Source organism: Brachypodium distachyon, chromosome 4 (genome assembly GCF_000005505.3).
Source record: "Brachypodium distachyon strain Bd21 chromosome 4, Brachypodium_distachyon_v3.0, whole genome shotgun sequence".
Lineage (NCBI taxonomy): Eukaryota > Viridiplantae > Streptophyta > Magnoliopsida > Poales > Poaceae > Brachypodium > Brachypodium distachyon.
Genome location: NC_016134.3, coordinates 6,204,353 through 6,223,166, shown reverse-complemented (window position 1 = coordinate 6,223,166; position 18,814 = coordinate 6,204,353). Strand labels below are relative to the sequence as shown.

The 18,814-nt window shown below is 46.3% G+C and overlaps 4 protein-coding genes across 9 annotated transcripts; 1 reads left to right on the top strand and 3 right to left on the bottom strand.

The window, feature by feature from the left end:
- Positions 1-145: 145 nt before the first annotated feature.
- LOC104584398 lies at positions 146-1,481 on the bottom strand. The gene is made up of 2 exons (XM_010238957.3): positions 868-1,481; positions 146-770 (listed from the first exon to the last, which is right to left on the bottom strand). Exons 1-2 carry the CDS (start codon positions 1,343-1,345, stop codon positions 361-363), a joined length of 888 nt encoding a protein of 295 aa, XP_010237259.1. The 5' UTR covers positions 1,346-1,481; the 3' UTR covers positions 146-360.
- Positions 1,482-5,680: 4,199 nt separating this feature from the next.
- LOC100828527 (iron-sulfur assembly protein IscA-like 1, mitochondrial) lies at positions 5,681-8,132 on the bottom strand. 6 transcript variants are annotated; one of them, XM_003576292.4, is made up of 5 exons: positions 7,855-8,132; positions 7,222-7,448; positions 6,264-6,381; positions 6,089-6,196; positions 5,681-5,959 (listed from the first exon to the last, which is right to left on the bottom strand). In XM_003576292.4, the coding sequence occupies exons 2-4, from the start codon at positions 7,409-7,411 to the stop codon at positions 6,106-6,108; spliced, it is 399 nt and encodes a 132-aa protein (XP_003576340.1). In that variant the 5' UTR covers positions 7,412-7,448; positions 7,855-8,132; the 3' UTR covers positions 5,681-5,959; positions 6,089-6,105. The 6 variants fall into 6 exon arrangements, with proteins under 6 accessions (XP_003576340.1, XP_024310472.1, XP_010237256.1 ...); XM_024454704.1 differs by having other exon boundaries at positions 7,859-8,132; XM_010238954.3 differs by having other exon boundaries at positions 6,057-6,196; positions 7,855-8,131.
- Positions 8,133-8,589: 457 nt separating this feature from the next.
- Positions 8,590-12,046, bottom strand: LOC100826791 (lysine histidine transporter-like 8). The gene is made up of 5 exons (XM_003576166.4): positions 11,545-12,046; positions 10,625-10,758; positions 9,669-10,096; positions 9,431-9,562; positions 8,590-9,341 (listed from the first exon to the last, which is right to left on the bottom strand). Exons 1-5 carry the CDS (start codon positions 11,883-11,885, stop codon positions 8,856-8,858), a joined length of 1,521 nt encoding a protein of 506 aa, XP_003576214.1. The 5' UTR covers positions 11,886-12,046; the 3' UTR covers positions 8,590-8,855.
- Positions 12,047-13,810: 1,764 nt separating this feature from the next.
- Positions 13,811-17,186, top strand: LOC100832481 (calcium-dependent protein kinase 27-like). The gene is made up of 6 exons (XM_010240643.3): positions 13,811-15,257; positions 15,341-15,493; positions 15,608-15,723; positions 15,841-16,008; positions 16,611-16,835; positions 16,977-17,186. The coding sequence occupies exons 1-6, from the start codon at positions 14,177-14,179 to the stop codon at positions 17,064-17,066; spliced, it is 1,833 nt and encodes a 610-aa protein (XP_010238945.3). The 5' UTR covers positions 13,811-14,176; the 3' UTR covers positions 17,067-17,186.
- The last annotated feature ends 1,628 nt before the right edge of the window (positions 17,187-18,814 follow it).

Here is an 18,814-nt window from a genome sequence, read left to right as displayed (position 1 = left end):
GTTACTCATTAGTTTTGAGGCTGACTTTTTTTAGGATTAATTTGATATATGCCACTGCAATTTTTACAAATTTGAAAAATATAACTGCAATTCTCATCTGTTAAAAAATGTCAGCGCGGTGACATATTCCGGATTTGTGGTGGCATTTGTGCGAAGAACTCTTTTTAGTCTTGACTTGAGATCATCAAAACAAGGGCCTGCTAGCAACTAATCCTTATTTACATTAATTTTAGCAACTGATCTTAAACATGATAACCTTAAGACCAGCATCGATCAACCATATAGTAATACACATCAGTTACATCCATCACCCAAGAAACAACCAAAAGTATATCAGTATCGTCAAGAAGCACCAGTCCATCAGCATTTCATCACCAAACACCGCTTTCGATCTTCAACGGCACCATCATCGGATTCATGGTCCATCCCCAATATCTCTGCCGCTATCTCCTCCGTCATCGCCTCGAGCACGGCGGCCGCAAGCTCGGCGGCGACTTCCCGTCGCTCCGACCGCACGTCGTCCCGCAGCCTTGCCATCGCCCCGGCCATGTCCGCCGCTATGAACTCGTGCGCCTTGGCAAGCTCTGCCTCAAACATCTCCTCCAATTGTACAGCGCTGGCTGCACGGCCAGTCGTCCTCGTCGGCGCCGGCGCCGGGGCTGCCGCTGTTTTTGTGTCCATGAGGCCATTTTTGGATTTGGGTGGCTGGCGTGCAGGCTGCTTGTTTGCCGCCGCATGTTCCAGGAGCTCCCTGAAGATAACGATGGCTTCTGCAATGGTTGAGAGTAATCCTGTGTGAGCTCCTCCGATAAATGGCACAGAGGAAATTAAGAGATGGAAGGCTGCGTGTTTGTGTTAATTGCTTACTCTTTGCGTACGCCGGCGGCGCCTGCTGCTCGAACTCGAAAGTCCTCGGCTCCAAGACAGAGACCGGGCTGAGCTGCTTCGACGAGTCGTCGTCGTCGTCTTCTTCCTCCTCTGCTTCATCCATGTTTACTTCGACGGCTTGCTTTAATTTACTCGGCGTCTTGCCGCCGTCGAATTGCAGCTTCTTCTTTCTTGGAGCCGCCGCCGCCGTCGTGCCGCGGAGAATTAGGATCTTGGAGATGAGGAGCCTGAGGACGCCGCTGGCAGGCGTCTTCTTGGAATTCTTCAGGGCCTGCGAGGTGCGGCTGCTCCTGGGCCAGCAAGTTGAGGAGGAAGCGCCGGCGGAGGAGTCCAGGAGCGTGGGGGAGCAGCCCTTGGCGAGGAGGTAGAGGTCGAGGAAGAATGGCTCCTGCTGCTCCTCCAGGAGCTCCGACAGACGGCGGCTGGAGCCGGAAGGCGACGGTGAGAGGCGGGCCATGGGCTCTCACTCTCCGAGGAGTTTGGTGGGCAGCGACGGATGGCAGAGGCGTTTAGGAGAGAGTGTGGGAACCTTATAAAAGAGACGGGAGGGAAGACAATTTTGGGTGGAGGTGTGGTTCCGGCCGGAGAGCAAGAGAGAAGCGCCTTATTTTGTTTGGGTCTTGCCCTTGAGATATCGTCTATTTTTAACTAGAAGTCGACCGCCCGAGCGCACATCGGCGATGATCCAGCAGATGAAACCGCGCCGGTATATACTGGCATCGGTAATTTCGCCGTTTTCTAGAAATCAATCGACGTGTTTGTCCGTCGAATTTTAATCCAACGATAGCACACGGAAGATGAGCAAGTGAATATGAGCATCAGACCTTAATCTAATGACTCTGATACGTTGACTGAAATTTAAGATAATCAGGAGACTGAGAAATATCAACACGATTGATGTGGCTATTTCTGATCAACATTAAGGTTAACGAGTTTTCAGTTGAGCATTTGTAACACGAACCTTTTTTATATAGGAAAGGACACCGGACACCACTGCTCAAGCATTCTTAATATTTGAGAGGAGTGGCCATAATCAGAGCATCGAGGATGTACGAACAAACATAGTGTCTCCTTTTCGTGTGCTTGTGTGTGAATATTCTAGTAACGCAAAGGTGGGCTTTTGTTAGATTAAAGTCGGAGTAGAAATAAAGAAGATGACAATACAATATAGTAATTAGTAAAGCAGAGAAATGGTTTTTGCCGCCAAACATTTCATCCATTGTGACTCGACTACTAGTTATGTGCTTACATAGCACACACAACATGCTAGTCCATCCGATCCATAATAAGTGTATCAAATATAGTACAACTTTGTACTATGTTAGTATAAAATTTTAGACACTTATTATGAATCGGAAGGAATAGTTTTTTTAAAACAGATTATGAATTTTTGTTCTCATATCAAGCTGATACAACCATACAAGAGTTCAATCACCCAGTCTATGCAGAAAGATGCGCACAACCCCACCTTACTTAATTACAAGATACTTATAACAAGACGAAAAACTTCAAGATGGTGGAGCGTTGATCATGAGATTAAGTCTTCAGACATGTTCAGTTAACACTTCCTGGCCACCTGCTCCACCTATGTCATGACTTGCATGTATATGGTTCTTTTCGAAAAGGGGATGACTTGTATATGGTTATCTTGTACAGATCAGAGAACGGAAGGACTCTAGTCTTTAGCTCATTAAGAGACACTTGAATGTGACAATTAGACGGCTAATCTAGATTAGCATTCAACTAAACTCCTTGAGTTCTTAGTAAAATTGTTTTTTCAAGAATTGAGTTCTTTTAGTTTTTTTTTAAAAAACTATACATTCACTTCCGCAACTAATTAGTACCTCCGTTTCATAATTGTTGTTTCAAATTTGTCAAAAAATGAAGATATCTATTCTTAAAAACGTCTAAATACATGTAATATTTTGACAAGAATTATGATGGAACGGAGTGAGCAAGCTGTATGCAAGTTTCGTCGAGCATAAAAAGAAAATGAAGACCAGAGCCCGGGGCAAAAAGATCAAAAGAGCTGCAAGGTCGGGGCCCCGGCCGACGGGACGCGATATACTTGTCCCGGCCCTTTTTGGGCGTGGATGGATCTTCATGGATGGCTTGCTGAGTTTCCCTATAGCGCATTTCCCGGCTCGTTTGTGTGTACGCATGGGCTCGCGTCCTCTCGTGTCCTGGACGTGCCACGGAAGATGGAACAGCGCAGGCATGCCATCGTGTTGCGTCAAATCGCCAGGTGAAAAACGCCAAAGCGGAATGTGAATGGACGGGTCCATTCACCCCGGCACGTAAGTACCTGCTGTTACGTGATTCTTATTTCAAATTTATCCAAAAATAAATGTATCTATTTTAAAAAACGTCTAAATACATGTATTTCGATAAGAATTATGAAACGGAGGGAGTACTCTTCTTACTAAGTACATCGTACAATCTCATGCCGGGCCTGTGATCCAAACGCCCTCCAAATAGAAAGACTGGACGTTAATACTACAAGTAGCCAAGAAATATACGGAGTACTCCATGTGGTTTTCCCGGACTTCGGCTGAAACCTAGGCGGACATTCTGAGATTGGTCTCCAGATAACCGGACTACTTATTTCTTACCTGAATCCAACCACAGACTGGCCGGGCGACAACCCGTGCTCGTAAACCCTCCAAGCTAGACAGCAGTAGGAGTATGTACCAGTACTGGTGGTACTGGCATTTTTGCCATTTTGGACTGTTGCCTGCATCTGCATGTGAGCAACACCCATCGGATAGAATTAACCTCTGCGGTTTCAGCGGCCCTAGCCTTGAGTTGTCGTAACTCGTAATCTGAGACGGAGGTACGTACGCAGAGCTCGACCGGTATCTGCTGTTGCAACTCCGGATTTGTATAATTGTGTTTGTTTCCTCTTGTAATTTGCTGTCCACGCCCTATCTGCTGGCTGGTTGGCTGGCAGCAGTATACCCGTGGATGGATCAATAATACTCCTCCGTTTCATAATTCTTGTCTCAATTTGCTAAAAAAAATGTACTCTCTCCATTCAACAAAAGATATCTCAAGTTTGACCAAATGTCTCAAGTCTATACACTTAAGTGTATAAATGCATTCAACTTTGGTCAAACTAGTGTATAGATGCAATTAAATTTGGTCAAACCTGAGACATCATTTGTTGGACGGAGGAAGTATGTATCTATTTTAAAAAACGTCTAAATACATATAATATTTTGATAAAAATTATGGAACGGAGAGAGTATTTTGCATGGGCCGCGCGCTGCCTGCCATGAGCGCATGATGTATAACTCGGTGTCTCTGCTTCTATCTCTCCCGGTCGGCCTCTCTCGCAAACACGGCAAAAGAGGAAATGATCGAGTCTCTGTCCGTATGGCTGTTGTCGATTAGAATCGACACCAAAAGAGCACCTCACTGTTAACAAACAGAAAACGGTAAAAATGCATAGTACTTCCAATCCGTTGCTTGAAATTCTATGTGCCCAGGAAAGCCTGTAGTCTTTACAGAACCTGCTCTGTGCCGCACCCAAACGAAATGTTGAATTTCTGAAACCTTTTGACGACTAAGGAGCTAAGGAGTTGGTGGTGCAAGCAGTTCAGTTCTGCGCTCTCGTGGTGCTGCAAGGTAGTCCCTGTTCATTCAAGCCTTTGGTTATTCTCTTCGCAGTTAATTTTTCTTCACCTTTGGTAACATAGAGTGGCCATATTTCTCCTTTTGGTTTTGCTCCATTTACTTATGATACACCACTGCATTTCTCTTCACTTGATTGCAGAGGTTACCAATCAAATGTTAAAGTTGTACAAGCGAAAAAAGTGAAGTACAATCACAAAAGCCACATGGAAAATGAGACCGAAGGAGGCCCTGTCAGTGTGCCTAAGCAAGGAAAATCTCAAGGCAACTCTGAGTAAGCATCCAAACAAGCAGATCCCAATAATTCTACCTCAACAGCCAACAGGTGTTCCAATTCACAATGGTGCTGGGGTACTCAAACCCAGATAAGCAATATGGTGTCTATGGCAGCGACAAAACAAGAGGTCAGGGTGGTGGTAGAGTTGATACTGGCACAAAAGGATGGTTTGCATCATGTCAGAAAGTCTTTGCCTGTATGTACCAGCTCGAGCTACAACTCTGATCTTCCAACTGAAGAACATAAACCACTTCCAACTCATGGTAGACCAGAGATGGCATTCTCAATGGCACTGATGGCCCCAGTGTGTCAAATTCTTTACATTGCGATGTTTCAGAATTTCAGTTTCGATTTGATAAAGCCTCAGAACATGTTTTGGGATTGTTTTGCAGTTAATATACCATCCAAAGTTAAACACTGCCCCATAATTTCAAAAAGCAACATTTCTTCCCTTTTTTTGGGAGCAAAAAAAAAACAGCATTTCTGGCAGCCCTAATATCCCAGCATTGAATTTCGAGTGCTGCAGAGGGAGGGAACAACTTGTGTAATATCTGTCATAAGGTTCTAGGTGCGATTCATGCAATTAAGGCTGGCGATGAAAGTTCAAGAAGTCCTGAGAAATTCTGAAATATTTCTAACGTTTTTGCACAAGGCTCTTCTGTTATGTCTATTTTTGCAGGACAATGGTAGGTTTCCTTTACGAGTCTTACTTGGTAAAGCTTGAAATTCTCTTTTAGTTCCTAAAAAATATGCACCAAAAGCTCAGTTATTTTCGTGTCAGAGACTAGCCAATGACAACAAACTAAGTCACAGCAACGGTTCTGATAGATTTACCTTTTTGCTTCTCGATCCCAATTTTCTCCAACCCACTGAACGAGAACAGGTTGTCACCATGAAGGTAAGATTGAACTTCGTATATAACAGAAGGCAGATGGACAGCCCTTTTTGTGGTTACAAAGGCAGCAAGGTGCAATGGACAAATGTTGCAAGACATAACAGACCGCTGTGTCCACACCCTTTGCAGAGAAAATGCCCATTTTTAACTACTTGTGGGTATCAAACCGAAAACATTGCCCCTGATCTAGAATGCCGATCTCATGTGCTGTTGTCAAGAGCACAATAAGATGGTGCAACAGAAGAGAGAAGTGCGGATATCCCTTGCTGCAGAAGATCCAGAGGTAAGATCAAAGGTAACAAAGAAAACCAAACTATGTAATAAACAACTGTCAGCTCTATGAAGCTGAAATGTAATTTGTACCTCTATCATTGAGGCTTAAATCTACAAATTACCATAGCAATTTGCTGGATTATGCCAAGCTTTTGTTGGTTGCTGTCATGAAGGATTCACCACAACCGCATTCTCCCTTGGAGTTAGGATTCATGAACACAAACTCGGATCTGCGAGACAATGTGTCACAGTTCAATATGTCCACACAAGTGACAAATGTGTAAAAAAGAAGCATACCTAAGAGGATCATCAATAAAATCCATTTTGGTTCCAATGACATGCATAAGAGCTTTAGGCTCGATTAGTATCTTAACTCCTTTATCTTCCACAAGCTCATCAAACTTCCCCTTCTCATCTGAAAAATCATCACTTAGCTGTTTACACTTAACACAGTAGGACGTGCACGTGCAAACTGATTGGACAAGTAGGTTCCAAGTTAATAGCACACAAGCCCTTTTAGGTCCATGTTTTGATTGCCATGATAGGCACTACAGACTATGTGTTGCTGCCAAACAAATATTTCTATTAACATAATGAAACACCACCTCGGTAAGACGGTAACTACAATGAGGGTCAATGTTTGAATATCTGAATTATAGCTAGCAACATGTCACTCATATGGTCAATACAGAGGTAGAATTCTAAACAAACACGGATACAGAGACTGTTACAGGCTCAAGCAATTCATCCTTCACTTATCGACTAATAGATACAATGGAAACATTTTAAATACTTAATTGCACATGTCACAAATTTCTACCAAAAGAACCATAAAATATTACATTCCTGGAAAGTTCACTTAAACGCTGGAAAGCCAAATCTTAACTGTAAGAAAGATAAAGCCAATAAGTAGAAACAATATGTTCAGATGGGGAAGTCCTATCGAATTGTATCAGCCATAACTAGAAAGAATATGTGAACCTCAGCATGCAAATTACTCCCTCTGATCCTAAATTCTTGTCGAAATAAAACCATGACAAGAAGTGCATCAAGATTGATTTTATGCCCTCCAGCTGATACTTCTATGATCAACTGTGAGAATCGTGCATCAAACTAATTTTTTAGGAAGCATGCAAGCGGAACTGTGTTCACCAAAGAGTAACCGTATAGTTTACATATGCCTCAACATGGATACTAAACCAAGAAAACAAGAATCATTTTCCACATCAAGATCTTACAGAGGACATCAGCATACCAGCATAATTCAATGTGTAGGACAACCCATTGCAACCGCGCGCCTTCACACCAAGGCGGAGATAAGAACGTTGTCGGAGATCAAGCAGGTGGTGTACTTTAGATGCTGCCGCATCAGTCAACGTTAAGGCCTGTTTACGAGCGGCGGGTCCTGCCTTCTCAGCCATCGCCTTGAATACAGAAGAAGCCATCCCTCCTTATACAGATCTAAACCCAGACAACTCCTGGCTGGCCGATGGTAAAATACAGGAGAACTTGGTATGAGGGGCAATGACAATGGTAACAAGATTACAATGAACAGCAAGATTTGTGGCATTTCAGAAAAGCTGAACCCTTTGCCATCTATGCCAATCTTCATAGCGTGCCCATGCATTAGCAATACAATTGATGGCTGCAAGTAACCAGCAACTATGCAAATATGCAATCTTGATAACCGATTAAGCTAAGCAAAACCAGGAAGGTTCTTTGCAATCAAGAAACGCCTAAATTTGCGCAGACAAGAGACACATCAGACATCAAATTGGGTTGTCTAGATCAAGTGCCGATTCTACGGAGCCGCAAGACCCCACGCGGATGGCCTAACTTGCCGAACAAGGGGGGAGACACGCATCGATACGGGGCACATATGACGTACCTACCTCGAGGTCAGAATCCAGCACAAGCCTCGTTGCCCCAAGGGCAGCCAAGGATGCCGAGTTTTTACCAAGAACGCACCTCTCCCACCCACTAGGACGCGATGCCGGCCGCCGCCACACCGCGTCGCAGCCTCGCAGGATCTCGAGACGGCAGGCTGGCTGGAAGAAGAGGGGGGCAGAGGATCGCCTTCGGGGAGGGGCTATGGTGGTGGTGGTCCGTGCTTCCGTGGTCCGTGGATGGACGGAACGGCGAACTGGTCGCGACAAGCAACGGCAGCCGTTCGATCCAGATATTCGACAGCGCACCCCCACAGAATTTCATATTCCTGGTATTCCTTTTTCTTGAAAAATATATTCCTGGTATTCTTCGAGCTCGATGTGTCCGGTGAAAACTTATCTTCCATAGATTTGCAAATTATTCTCACAGACCTTGTATCAAAAACACATGGTTCGTATAAAAGGTGGCAATTCCATTTGAGTTTAAGTTTGTTTAAGCGATTGGTGAGATTTCCAACTTTATCCGAGCCGTGCGTTTTTGATCAGAGCGAGAATTTTCATTACATATATATTCATTAAATTTTGCGCTCCCCCGAGAAAATTCACTTTCCCTCAAGAAAAAATAAATCAGCGGTACTTGAATTGGGGTGGATTTTGCTCAAATCTAGGTGATAATTTTTTTCCTGCTGTATGGCAGCATATTAATTATTTCCGTCCCTTTCTGTAGGCACTCACAATTACCATAGGCATTGGGTAGACATAAACACAGTAATGACATACATTGTTCCCATTACATTGAACTTTTCTCGGCTAATCTTTTTCTTATCCAACAGTGGATACTTACATTTTACAAGGACACACTTTACTGACATAAGATCAACACCCCTTAATGCCATTTTTGTTGCCAAGGCATGCAACATAATTGAGAAGCACATCTATGTATCATGAAGTCCATAAACACACCCGAATAGGATTAATTAGCAATTGGAAAGTAGTAGCTCGTCTAGTTGGGCTTGAAGAACTTGAGCTTCATCCCAGTGTTAATGATGCTCCAGACACCACCCACAGAGGAGGCCACGCTGAAGGCGGTGCCGAGCAGCGCAAGGCCCCAGTTCAGGTACCAGCTGAAGCTGAACCTCTCAGGCTTCTTGATGCAGATCCACATGAAGCACGGGTAGGCAAAGGTCACTGGCAGCGTCAGGCCGCCCAGCAGGCCAGCGAGGCTGGAGAGGAACGGCAGCGCGACACCGATGAACAGCGAGATGAACCCGTAGAAGACCCTGAACCCTGACCGGACCCAGACTGAGCATGGCCGGTTGGTGCGACCTGTGTAGAAGGCCTCGAAGCTGTCGAACACAGGCATGGAGTATATCTGGAAGCTACTCAGACAGTTGAACACGACGAGGAGGAACGTCGCCGCGAGGAGGGCACGCGGGATGTCATGGCTGTGGAAGACGTAGATGGCCGTCAGCATCCCTCCTGGTGGCACCTGATGAGAAAGAACAACCAGAAGTCCAAGGATCGTTAGGTACAGCATAATGGGATGATGAATGAGGAGAAATTGATTGAAGTACTTGCCATGTTTCCGTAGGCCCAGTAGCCTCCAATGGCGACAGGGAAGATGCACATTGCAATCAGAAGATATGCGACTTTGGCCCCACGCCACATAGACACATGTGCAGGATGTTTGAAAGTCGACGGCATTGTCGCCTGGATGTTAAATGTTAAATTAATTCAAACCAATGAAGCAACCTGACGAAAATACATGTAGTACATAGCACTGAAAGTCTGAAAGGACTGGTTGCTTAGTACTAACCTGAATTTCTAATGCAAGATTGTGCCCCCTGAATGCAAAGGCTATTATCCCAAGAGCATTCAAGGTGGCGAATAAGGATGAACCAAATGAAGTGTATTTCACTGGCTCGTAAGAGATTGCTGGTGGACGTTGTTGGCTGACAGAGAGAACCCAGGACATGGTACAGTACATTATCGCGGTGGCACCACCAATAAGTGAAATCCCAGCGATCGAGTTGAGATTTGGTAGCTGGGAAAGAATGATTGATAAGGATGTGAACACCAAGTACCACTCGACCGTCGAAATAGGACTCGGTGAACAGAGGGGGCCACACACTATTTGGTAAAAGAGCTTCATAGTCTCTCCTCCAACAAGGATCAATGCAGTTGCAGTGCCTGCCGAAAGATAAATAGTTGGGAAAAGAGCTAGCCACACTCCCAGTTTTTCTCCTGTGTGAATAAACAAGTAGAAATCAGTAAATCCAGCTAATTTTTCTGTCCTGCAAAATAATTTCCTTGCAATCGATGTAGCCAATCAGCAGACAATCTAGCCACATTGCATGTACTCAGTTTGGTATAACAGGATGCAATGATTACTACAACTGTGAGATGCAATAGTTTGATTAGAAGGATCATAGAGTAATTGTGGTATCAGAAAGTTCCACATTTTAGGCCACTGTAACATGAGACTGACATGCTAACCATCAAGGAAGCATTTCTACTGATCCAGATGTGATCAAATCATGAGTGTGATGGTTCATTAACCTACCCCATCACTGAACACTTCACCTCCTGTTAGAACAGTACAGGATAATGTTAAAAGATTCTATCTTTAGCTACATGACACAGATCGTCTTAGGACAATGATGATATACATTGCACACGCCTGTTGACAGCAGGAATGTCAGAGATATCATACTTGCAATAAAAAGTTAATCCCCATGAACTGGCAAAATAGGTAAGGACATGTTGTCTCACCAAATGCAGCCTGTGCAAGCTCCACATATCTGTTGTACCTCCTGCCTGGAACAGCTTCATGAAGCTTGACTAGAATCCAGAGTGTGTATAGTTGCCAGAAATAAGCAACAGTCAATGATATTATTCCCCAGCTCCTACAGTATAAGAGAACCATCTGTTTAGAATGGAAATGGTTGTACCCTTCTGAAACCAACCTAGATCTAGTCTCATGCTAGTAATTTTTTTCAGAACATATTTGCCAGTAACTATTACTCCAAGGAAAATATATGAAATTATGTTACAGAGGAATGACATTTCACACTTGTATGTTCACTGTATGAATATAACATATAGTAATTTATATTTTTTCCTTCCCAGAATAGTACATGTCTTTTTTAGAGGCAGTTGTATATTTTTACAACACTTGACCTATAAATTGAAGTGAAAAATCCACCCATGAAAATCAAATTTCCCAATTGTAGGTTTGTGAAATATTTGCAACTCTCAGAGTTTCTGTGCTGAAGTGCTGAACATTCTCTTTGGTGTTTTAAGTTTGCAAAGTAACTAAGATTCTACCAGTAACTTGTCAAAAAACAAGTTATTTACGAACAATAGAGAAGTCGTATAAGCTGCTCCAACCTGAAAAACAAATATCTAAACTAAAAGAAAGAGAGCTTTCCATCCCCTTCAAATATTCTGGAAAAGAGCTTCAGTCTAAACTCTAAAGCGCGTTCAAATAGAAGTTAGAACCAAACATGTGCTACATCAGCAAAGACCAGGACGTTTCTTCAAAAAAAATAAAAAATCCAAGACAACAAAAGTTGACAAAGGGGAATGAACGAGCAAATGTAGCTCGGCGCGCGGCAGTAGCTAGCTAACAGTATGATCTGTTCTTGGGAAAGGGGGGTTTGGAGGGAGAATGCGGTGAAGTTAGTACTGACCATCCGAGGCAGGGGAAAGCGAGCGGGAGGAGGAGCGCCTGGAAGCCGAGCCCGGCGTTGAGGGAGTGGAAGGCGGCGTAGCGGGCGTTGCCGCTGCGGCTCTCGGTGATGGGCAGCCAGGCGTCCTGCGGGTTCAGCCGCGTCAGGTGCCCCACCTCCTCCAGGTACCCGCGCAGCCCTTCCACCACCCTCCGCACCGGCGTCCCGGCCCCGCTCGCCAGAGCCGCCGCCGCCCCCCTCCGGACCGGCGGCGTGCTCTGCCCCTCCGGCGTCGACAGCCCCCGCGGCGTCGCCGGGATCGACACCAGCTCCGGCTCCCCCGCCCCCTCCGCCGCCGCCATTGCCGCCCTTGGACTTGGGTCTGGAGTGAGTTCTCGGAGCGCGTTGCGTTGCGTTGCGTTGTGTTGTGGGGAGTGGAGTGAGCTGAGCTTGAGGGTAGAAAAGGTGGTGGAGGCCGGAGTGGGGGACAGACAGGGAGGGGGGGCGTGTGTCGGAGAGAAGGCCCCGTCCTTTTCGTGTCGGGGAGCAGAGCACGAGAGGGAGCCCGGGTGCATTGAAGGAAGCGCGCGCAGAGAGTGAAAATGAAATGAATCAACTTTGCTGCAGTGCAATGGCGTGGGGGGAAGGAGAAAAAATTGGCCGATCGAACGATGAGCTTTGGGGTACGGCTGCACTGTGGATGGCGTGTGCGGATGCCTGTATAGTCCGGAATTATTCGACTGTTCAGACGTTGGTGGAGCCGTGGAGAAGAGAGAGGAGCAGAGTTTTGCGTCTGGCGGTCAACTTTGCTGGTACGACGATTGTGTCCGTGCCTTGCGTCGGAAGGAGATACTATGCGAGTGTCAGAGCAGAAGCAGCTGGTGTGAAATGGCATCTGTTCTGGAATGGACGGTCCTTTTGCTCAAGATCGACGGGGATTTTCTTCATTGGACTTGGAAGATTGTTGTCCGGACCGAGAGATCGCTTTGTTATTTGGTTGTCCCTTTGCAAAACCTAAGGGGCTGACCAAGGTTTAATCCCTCCTCTTGACCTCTCCCCTCCTAGTATGCGGCATAGGCCCGCCCCTTGCCGCCATTAGGTGAGTGAGTCCTCGGCATGAGGCTATTTGGGCTCTCCCTGCTGTACCGTGCAAATGGATCAATGTAAAAAAAATTAGTGATTAAGCGTTGCAATTACAGGTTGCATGAGGGAAGATGCAGCCCATTAGCTTCACATTTTCTCCTTTACTGGTCTGCTTTTCTTTTTCTTCATGGGGTGTACTCGGCAACAAGGCCAAAAGAATCAGAGTATCGAACTGATATTTGGTCTCTTGTCTTTGTTTGGACTTGTACTTGTCTCAGAGAGATCATCTCCCTAATTAATTATCTTCAATTCTCCTATCAAAAGGTTACTCTTTCGCCTCATTTTTCTCCATCCCGAACCCGAGAAACCCCCCTCTTAGTTCAAGAGAGGACCATGCGGTCGATTCTTCGAAAATTAGATCGTGAAATAGCAAAGGTGATCAGCACTCGCCAATGTCCGGCTGCAAATTGAAGGCCATGCAAATTAAGATCCTCAATCATGGATGTTGAGGCACTATTGGCAATGAAGCGGCGACCGATGTGGTGACGCCATCTATTTCTGTTTCGAATGCCAATATTGCGAAGAATGACGATCATGGCAGGTCGGGCAAGCGATATACTCCCTCCGTCCTACTTTTCCAGGCGTACCATTCAAACCACCGAATCAGATTTTGCAGGCATACTCCTTCTTCGAGTCCATTGGTGACCGGAATACCCTTATGTTTCGGTCCACAGTTAATCTAATTTTCCTTCCCGAGACGTTCTGTTGCTCTCCCGTGCTGTCAAATCAGGGCTTGGGCCACACATGCAGCAGCTGGGTATGCGGCTCACCCGACGGGGCAACGAGAAAAGAAAAACAACCACCAATAGACGGCATACAAGACACATGTGGGGGTAGTTTCGTTCACAACTTATCGCTGAGGAGTGCCTTGGCACCTGAGAAAAAACTAAAACGTCAAGAAAAGTGGAACGGAGGGAGCACAAAGTCTGATGATCTTGAACTTGTAGCTCCGTCGAAGCTGCTTCGAAGTGTCTTTTCGACGAGTTCTAAGGTGACACGAGAACAATGGGATAGAAAGAGTATGATATTTGTTTTGTAGATTGCCATATTTTGAGCTGTAATCACTGAGGGAAAAAGAAATTGTGAGGAAACAAAAACGTGACGAGGCAGGCCGCGGGAACCAAATTTCCCGCGCGTGATCCCAGTTTGAGTTTCCTAACCGCATCCTCCCCTGTTCTGTTTCTCCCCAAAATTAGAGGCCCGTTTCGGTGCTGCCACTCTGTTTCTTTCTCCTTTGCCGGTTCCCCATTTTTAGCTCCTTTCTTTTCCCTCCCCCCGCCAGTCGATCCAGTCATCTCCTCCGACGAACCAACACCGCCAAAAATTCCCCTCGAACGTCGATCGTCCGCTTCCTCCCGGCGGAACGCGCCCCGCTCGGCGTCCGTTCCGCCATGCCCCGGAAGCAGAGGACGGATTAAACGGTGCAGGACACGACCAAGGAGGCTCCGGTCGTGACCGCCGGCGCACGCACGTTGTGGACGTCCCGCTGCCGCCGCAGCACGCGCGCCCGATGGGCAACGTCTGCTGCGTCGGTCCGCGCCGCAGCTTCGCCAAGACCCGCTTCTTCAGCGCCCTCTCCAGCCCCATCTGGCGCCGCTCCGGCGCCCCCGCCGGCTCCTCCTCCCCTTCCCGCCCCACCGTCACCACCCGCTCCGTCCCCGTCGTCCAGCCCACCGCCTCCACCCCAACTCCTCCCCCACGCGCTTCCGCCGTCATCAAGCCCCCGCCCGAGCCCACCCACACGGCCCCTCCTGCCCCCATCGTCATCTCCGAGCCCTCCAGACCCCAACCTCCAGAACCACAGCCCGTCGTCCAAAATGATCCCCCTCACCACCACCACCACCAACAACAAGAAGAGCAGCAGCAACAACAACAAGCCCAGTCGCGGCCGAAGAAGCCAACGCACATCAAGCGGGTGTCCAGCGCGGGGCTGCAGGTGGCGTCCGTGCTGCGGCGGAAGACGGAGAACCTCAAGGACAAGTACAGCCTGGGCCGGAAGCTGGGCCAGGGCCAGTTCGGCACGACGTACCTGTGCGTGGACAAGGCGTCCGGGCAGGAGCTGGCCTGCAAGTCCATCGCCAAGCGGAAGCTCATCACGGACGAGGACGTGGAGGACGTGCGGCGGGAGATCCAGATCATGCACCACCTGGCGGGACACCCCAGCATCATCTCCATCCGGGGCGCATACGAGGACGCCGTCGCCGTGCACGTCGTCATGGAGCTCTGCGCCGGCGGGGAGCTCTTCGACCGGATCGTGCGCCGGGGGCATTACACGGAGAGGCAGGCCGCCGAGCTCGCGCGCGTCATCGTCGCCGTCGTCGAGTCGTGCCACTCGCTCGGGGTCATGCACCGGGACCTCAAGCCTGAGAACTTCCTCTTTGTGGGTAATGAGGAGGACGCCGCGCTCAAGACCATTGACTTTGGGTTATCCATGTTCTTCCGGCCCGGGGAGATGTTTACCGACGTCGTGGGGAGCCCGTATTACGTCGCGCCCGAGGTGCTCAAGAAGAACTATGGCCAGGAAGCTGATGTGTGGAGCGCCGGTGTCATCGTCTACATCCTGCTCTGCGGCGTGCCTCCCTTCTGGGCAGGTACTTACATACTTTGCATGCTTTGCTTCTTCAGGATCGATATTCAACATCTGCATTTCTGAAATTGCAACATAAAATTGCAGAGACGGAGCAGGGGATATTCGAGCAGGTGCTGCACGGCACTCTGGACTTCGACTCGGACCCATGGCCGAGCGTGTCGGAGGGCGCAAAGGACCTGCTCAGGAAGGTGCTCGTCAGGGACCCCAAGAAGCGGCTCACAGCGCACCAAGTCCTATGTCAGTTTGCCTGCACCCTCCTGTAGTCCTTTGTGTAGTGCTCTTTATTACATCTTGCAAATGTGCAATGGGCCTAATGGCTTTTTCCACGTGTGAAAATTTTCTTCCCGGCAGGCCACCCGTGGCTGCAGATGACTGGCGAGGCACCTGACAAGCCGCTCGACTCGGCGGTCCTGTCGCGGCTGAAGCAGTTCTCGGCGATGAACAAGCTCAAGAAGATGGCATTAAGAGTGAGCACCGGTTTCACTGGCCTCAAGTCTTCTATGCTTATTAACCTCACCTGTTTCGTTGTGACTAATCTGACATTTGAGGAGATGTTGACGTTGTATGATTGACTGACCGCGCAGGTGATCGCGGAGAACTTGTCGGAGGAGGAGATCGCGGGGCTGAAGGAGATGTTCAAGATGATGGACACCGACAACAGCGGGCAGATCAATTACGAGGAGCTCAAGGCTGGGCTGGAGAGGGTGGGCGCCAACATGAAGGAGTCTGAGATATCTCAACTCATGCAGGCTGTAAGCTTCTTTTCCAACCCCCACATTTTGCCAGTTCAAATGGTCTTTGATGTACTACTACATGGAAATTTACTTACTATTTTTATTTCACCCTAGGGTGTCCAGAACTAGAAAAACAAATGTCAGTCTAAAATCAATTAATCTAAGAGGACAAAACCCTGCAAAATAAATATATAATTTACTATGGCATATTATAGTAGATTAGTTTAAATTCAGAATTACTAAAATGGAGTTACCTTGTTATACATCAAATTGGAATTTTATACAGAATAGAAACTTCATAACCATTTCGAACTCACATTTCTTCAGATGTTGATGTATTGAAGTACAGTCGATTAAGTCATTCCCTTTTGGATGATCAGTGGTGAAATGGACTAGCTCAACACTCAATACACTTTTATAATGATAAAAGCATTTCAGCTCAGAATCAGATGCATTAATTATCCATCCAATTTTGCATTGTGGTAGGAGGTATTCATCAATCGAATTGTTGAATTTTGCAGTAAGGGGAAAGGAGATTTAATTGTTGAAATAGTAATTGTCTTGGTGAACGCTTTCGCCATGTGTGTGACCAAACATTTTTGGCTGACTTCATTCTTCAGGCTGATATTGACAATAGTGGCACCATTGATTATGGAGAGTTCATAGCTGCCACTCTACACCTCAACAAAGTTGAGAGGGAGGACCATCTGTATGCTGCCTTCCAGTACTTCGACAAGGATGGCAGCGGATACATCACGGCTGACGAGCTCCAGCAGGCCTGCGATGAGTTTGGGATCGAGGACGTTCGACTGGAGGACATGATAGGCGAAGTAGATCAGGACAATGTAAGATCATCAAATCCAAACGACCAGTCCTACACTATGGCAGTTATATTAACCATGATGGTACCTATAGCAACTGAAATATTATTCACCATGTTAAAACTGAAGATTTCTTTTTTTCTTTTTGCGGAAATGTTTGTGCAGGATGGGCGCATAGATTACAATGAGTTCGTGGCCATGATGCAGAAATCAACCGCAGGGTTTGGGAAGAAAAGGCCATCAGTACAACCTTAGCTTCGGTCTTAGGGATGCCTTGAACACAAAGGCGAATAGCTGACAATGTTGTAGAAGTGTGTTCTACTGTATATTTTGTATGTATACCCCCCCCCCCCCCCTTGGGACTCTCCTTACTAATGTGAAATGTGATGTGCATATGTGTTGTGATTGTAAAGGGAAAGAAAATGTGCATTCTAATGAATCAATAGGAGCTTGGTTTAACAACAGAATCTTTAGATTAAGTTCTTATCATTTAGTGTTTCATTTTATTATAACTCCGTAGTCTTTTTTGACAGTTGTATAGTTGTAACATCTTTTGCTAAACCTAGAGCCCAGCAGTCAGGTTTGATTAAAGGTTTGGTTTCTCATCTAGTTGAGGGAGGTTATGCCATATTGCAATATGGGCAGATGATACTATCTTCTAATCTATTCTTTGTATGTTTGAACAAATGTCAGGTTTAAAGATTAATTTTCATAAAAAATTTCTGCATTGTCTAGGCAGTGCTTTGGGAAATGTTAAGATACTAGAGAACATTTCCACCTGCAAGCAGGGGAATAGATATCTTGGCATACCTTTGCACTATAAGAGATGCTTAATTAAAGATTGGAAAACTATAGAAGATAGAGTTGAAGGGAGTTTTTTTTTTGTGTGTGTGTGTGTGTGTGTGTGTGTGTGTGTGTGTTTGCAGGTGAGTTGAAGGGAGGTTGACCTACTGGCAAGGTAAAATGCTTTCCAGAGGTGGCAGGCTAATTTTTGTTTAAGTTCAATACCCAACTATATGATGTCTTCTTTTGAGATCCCTAGATCTAGAGGTGTGAAAAAGAAAAACTGGACATTGTTAGATGTAGATTTCTATGGCTGGAAGGGGAGGGTCAAAGAACTACCACTTGGTCAATTGGCCCAAAATCTGTGAGCCAAAACATCAAGGGGATCTGAGTGTTTCTGATCTCAGTATCATGAACATTTGTCTTTTGGGTTAGTGGATTTGGAAGCTAGAGAATGGACAGGGAGTGTGCAGAAGTGATAAAAAGGAAATACTTCAAAGGTAAAACTATTGAACAGATTTCCTTTAGGGCTGGAGATTCACACATTTGTTCTGGGATTATGCAGTTTGTAGGCGAATTGTAGGTAATGCTAATCACTTCCCAAGGCTGTTTAATCTCACATTCAGTCTAGACATCTCGGTATACAGAACTTTTACTGTGGGTGGGGTGTGATCAGGTTTACACTGGAATCAGCTGAAGCAAATGTGTAGAGGTTTTTCTCTCACAAACAGGAAACAAATTAAACTAGAAACTGGAGTCAAAACGAAGGTTTTTAGTGGGCTCAACGTATAGGGCTATGAAAATCAACCAGATTCCATATCCTCACAAGTTCCCGTTGAAGGTGAAAATCCATCTAAAGGTTAAGATCTTTCTTTGTCCGGTAGAACATAGTATTCTAACTGGTTGGTTTACAGAACGACACCAGGCGGGAATTCCTGCTAAGATGCTTGGGCTGGCTGTGGCAAGTAACGGCTGAGGTCTACAACCGATGGTGTGGATAGGCACCTGTTACCCGACGGTTGACTAAATGAGATAGTAAAGTGGGAGCAACTTCGGGCCAAGCATGGCATCTTTCTTCACGTGGCAAAGCTTCGAATTGTAGCTGGGTGCTTTCCGTTTGTTTACCGTCGAATGGAAGGCTTTGATTTTCCCTACTAGTGTGGTTTAGGTGTGGCGAGAGGGAATCGGGAACTACACCAGCTTGCTGGGTGGCCGTTTGT

Excerpts from the sequence above, each read along its gene's own strand:
- LOC100828527 (XM_003576292.4), bottom strand. The coding sequence starts at position 7,411 with ATGGCTTCTTCTGTATTCAAGGCGATGGCTGAGAAGGCAGGACCCGCC. Across the intron at positions 6,382-7,221 it reads CTACACATTGAATTATGCTG|ATGAGAAGGGGAAGTTTGAT; the intron begins GTATGCTGATGT and ends ATGATTTTTCAG. Across the intron at positions 6,197-6,263 it reads TTTATTGATGATCCTCTTAG|ATCCGAGTTTGTGTTCATGA; the intron begins GTATGCTTCTTT and ends ATTGTCTCGCAG.
- LOC104584398 (XM_010238957.3), bottom strand. The coding sequence starts at position 1,345 with ATGGCCCGCCTCTCACCGTCGCCTTCCGGCTCCAGCCGCCGTCTGTCG. Across the intron at positions 771-867 it reads GCCGCCGGCGTACGCAAAGA|AAGCCATCGTTATCTTCAGG; the intron begins GTAAGCAATTAA and ends CAACCATTGCAG.
- LOC100826791 (XM_003576166.4), bottom strand. The coding sequence starts at position 11,885 with ATGGCGGCGGCGGAGGGGGCGGGGGAGCCGGAGCTGGTGTCGATCCCG. Across the intron at positions 10,097-10,624 it reads GCTTGCACAGGCTGCATTTG|GAGAAAAACTGGGAGTGTGG; the intron begins GTGAGACAACAT and ends TTATTCACACAG. Across the intron at positions 9,342-9,430 it reads ACTGGGCCTACGGAAACATG|GTGCCACCAGGAGGGATGCT; the intron begins GCAAGTACTTCA and ends CTTTCTCATCAG.
- LOC100832481 (XM_010240643.3), top strand. The coding sequence starts at position 14,177 with ATGGGCAACGTCTGCTGCGTCGGTCCGCGCCGCAGCTTCGCCAAGACC. Across the intron at positions 15,724-15,840 it reads TCAAGAAGATGGCATTAAGA|GTGATCGCGGAGAACTTGTC; the intron begins GTGAGCACCGGT and ends CTGACCGCGCAG. Across the intron at positions 16,009-16,610 it reads TATCTCAACTCATGCAGGCT|GCTGATATTGACAATAGTGG; the intron begins GTAAGCTTCTTT and ends TTCATTCTTCAG.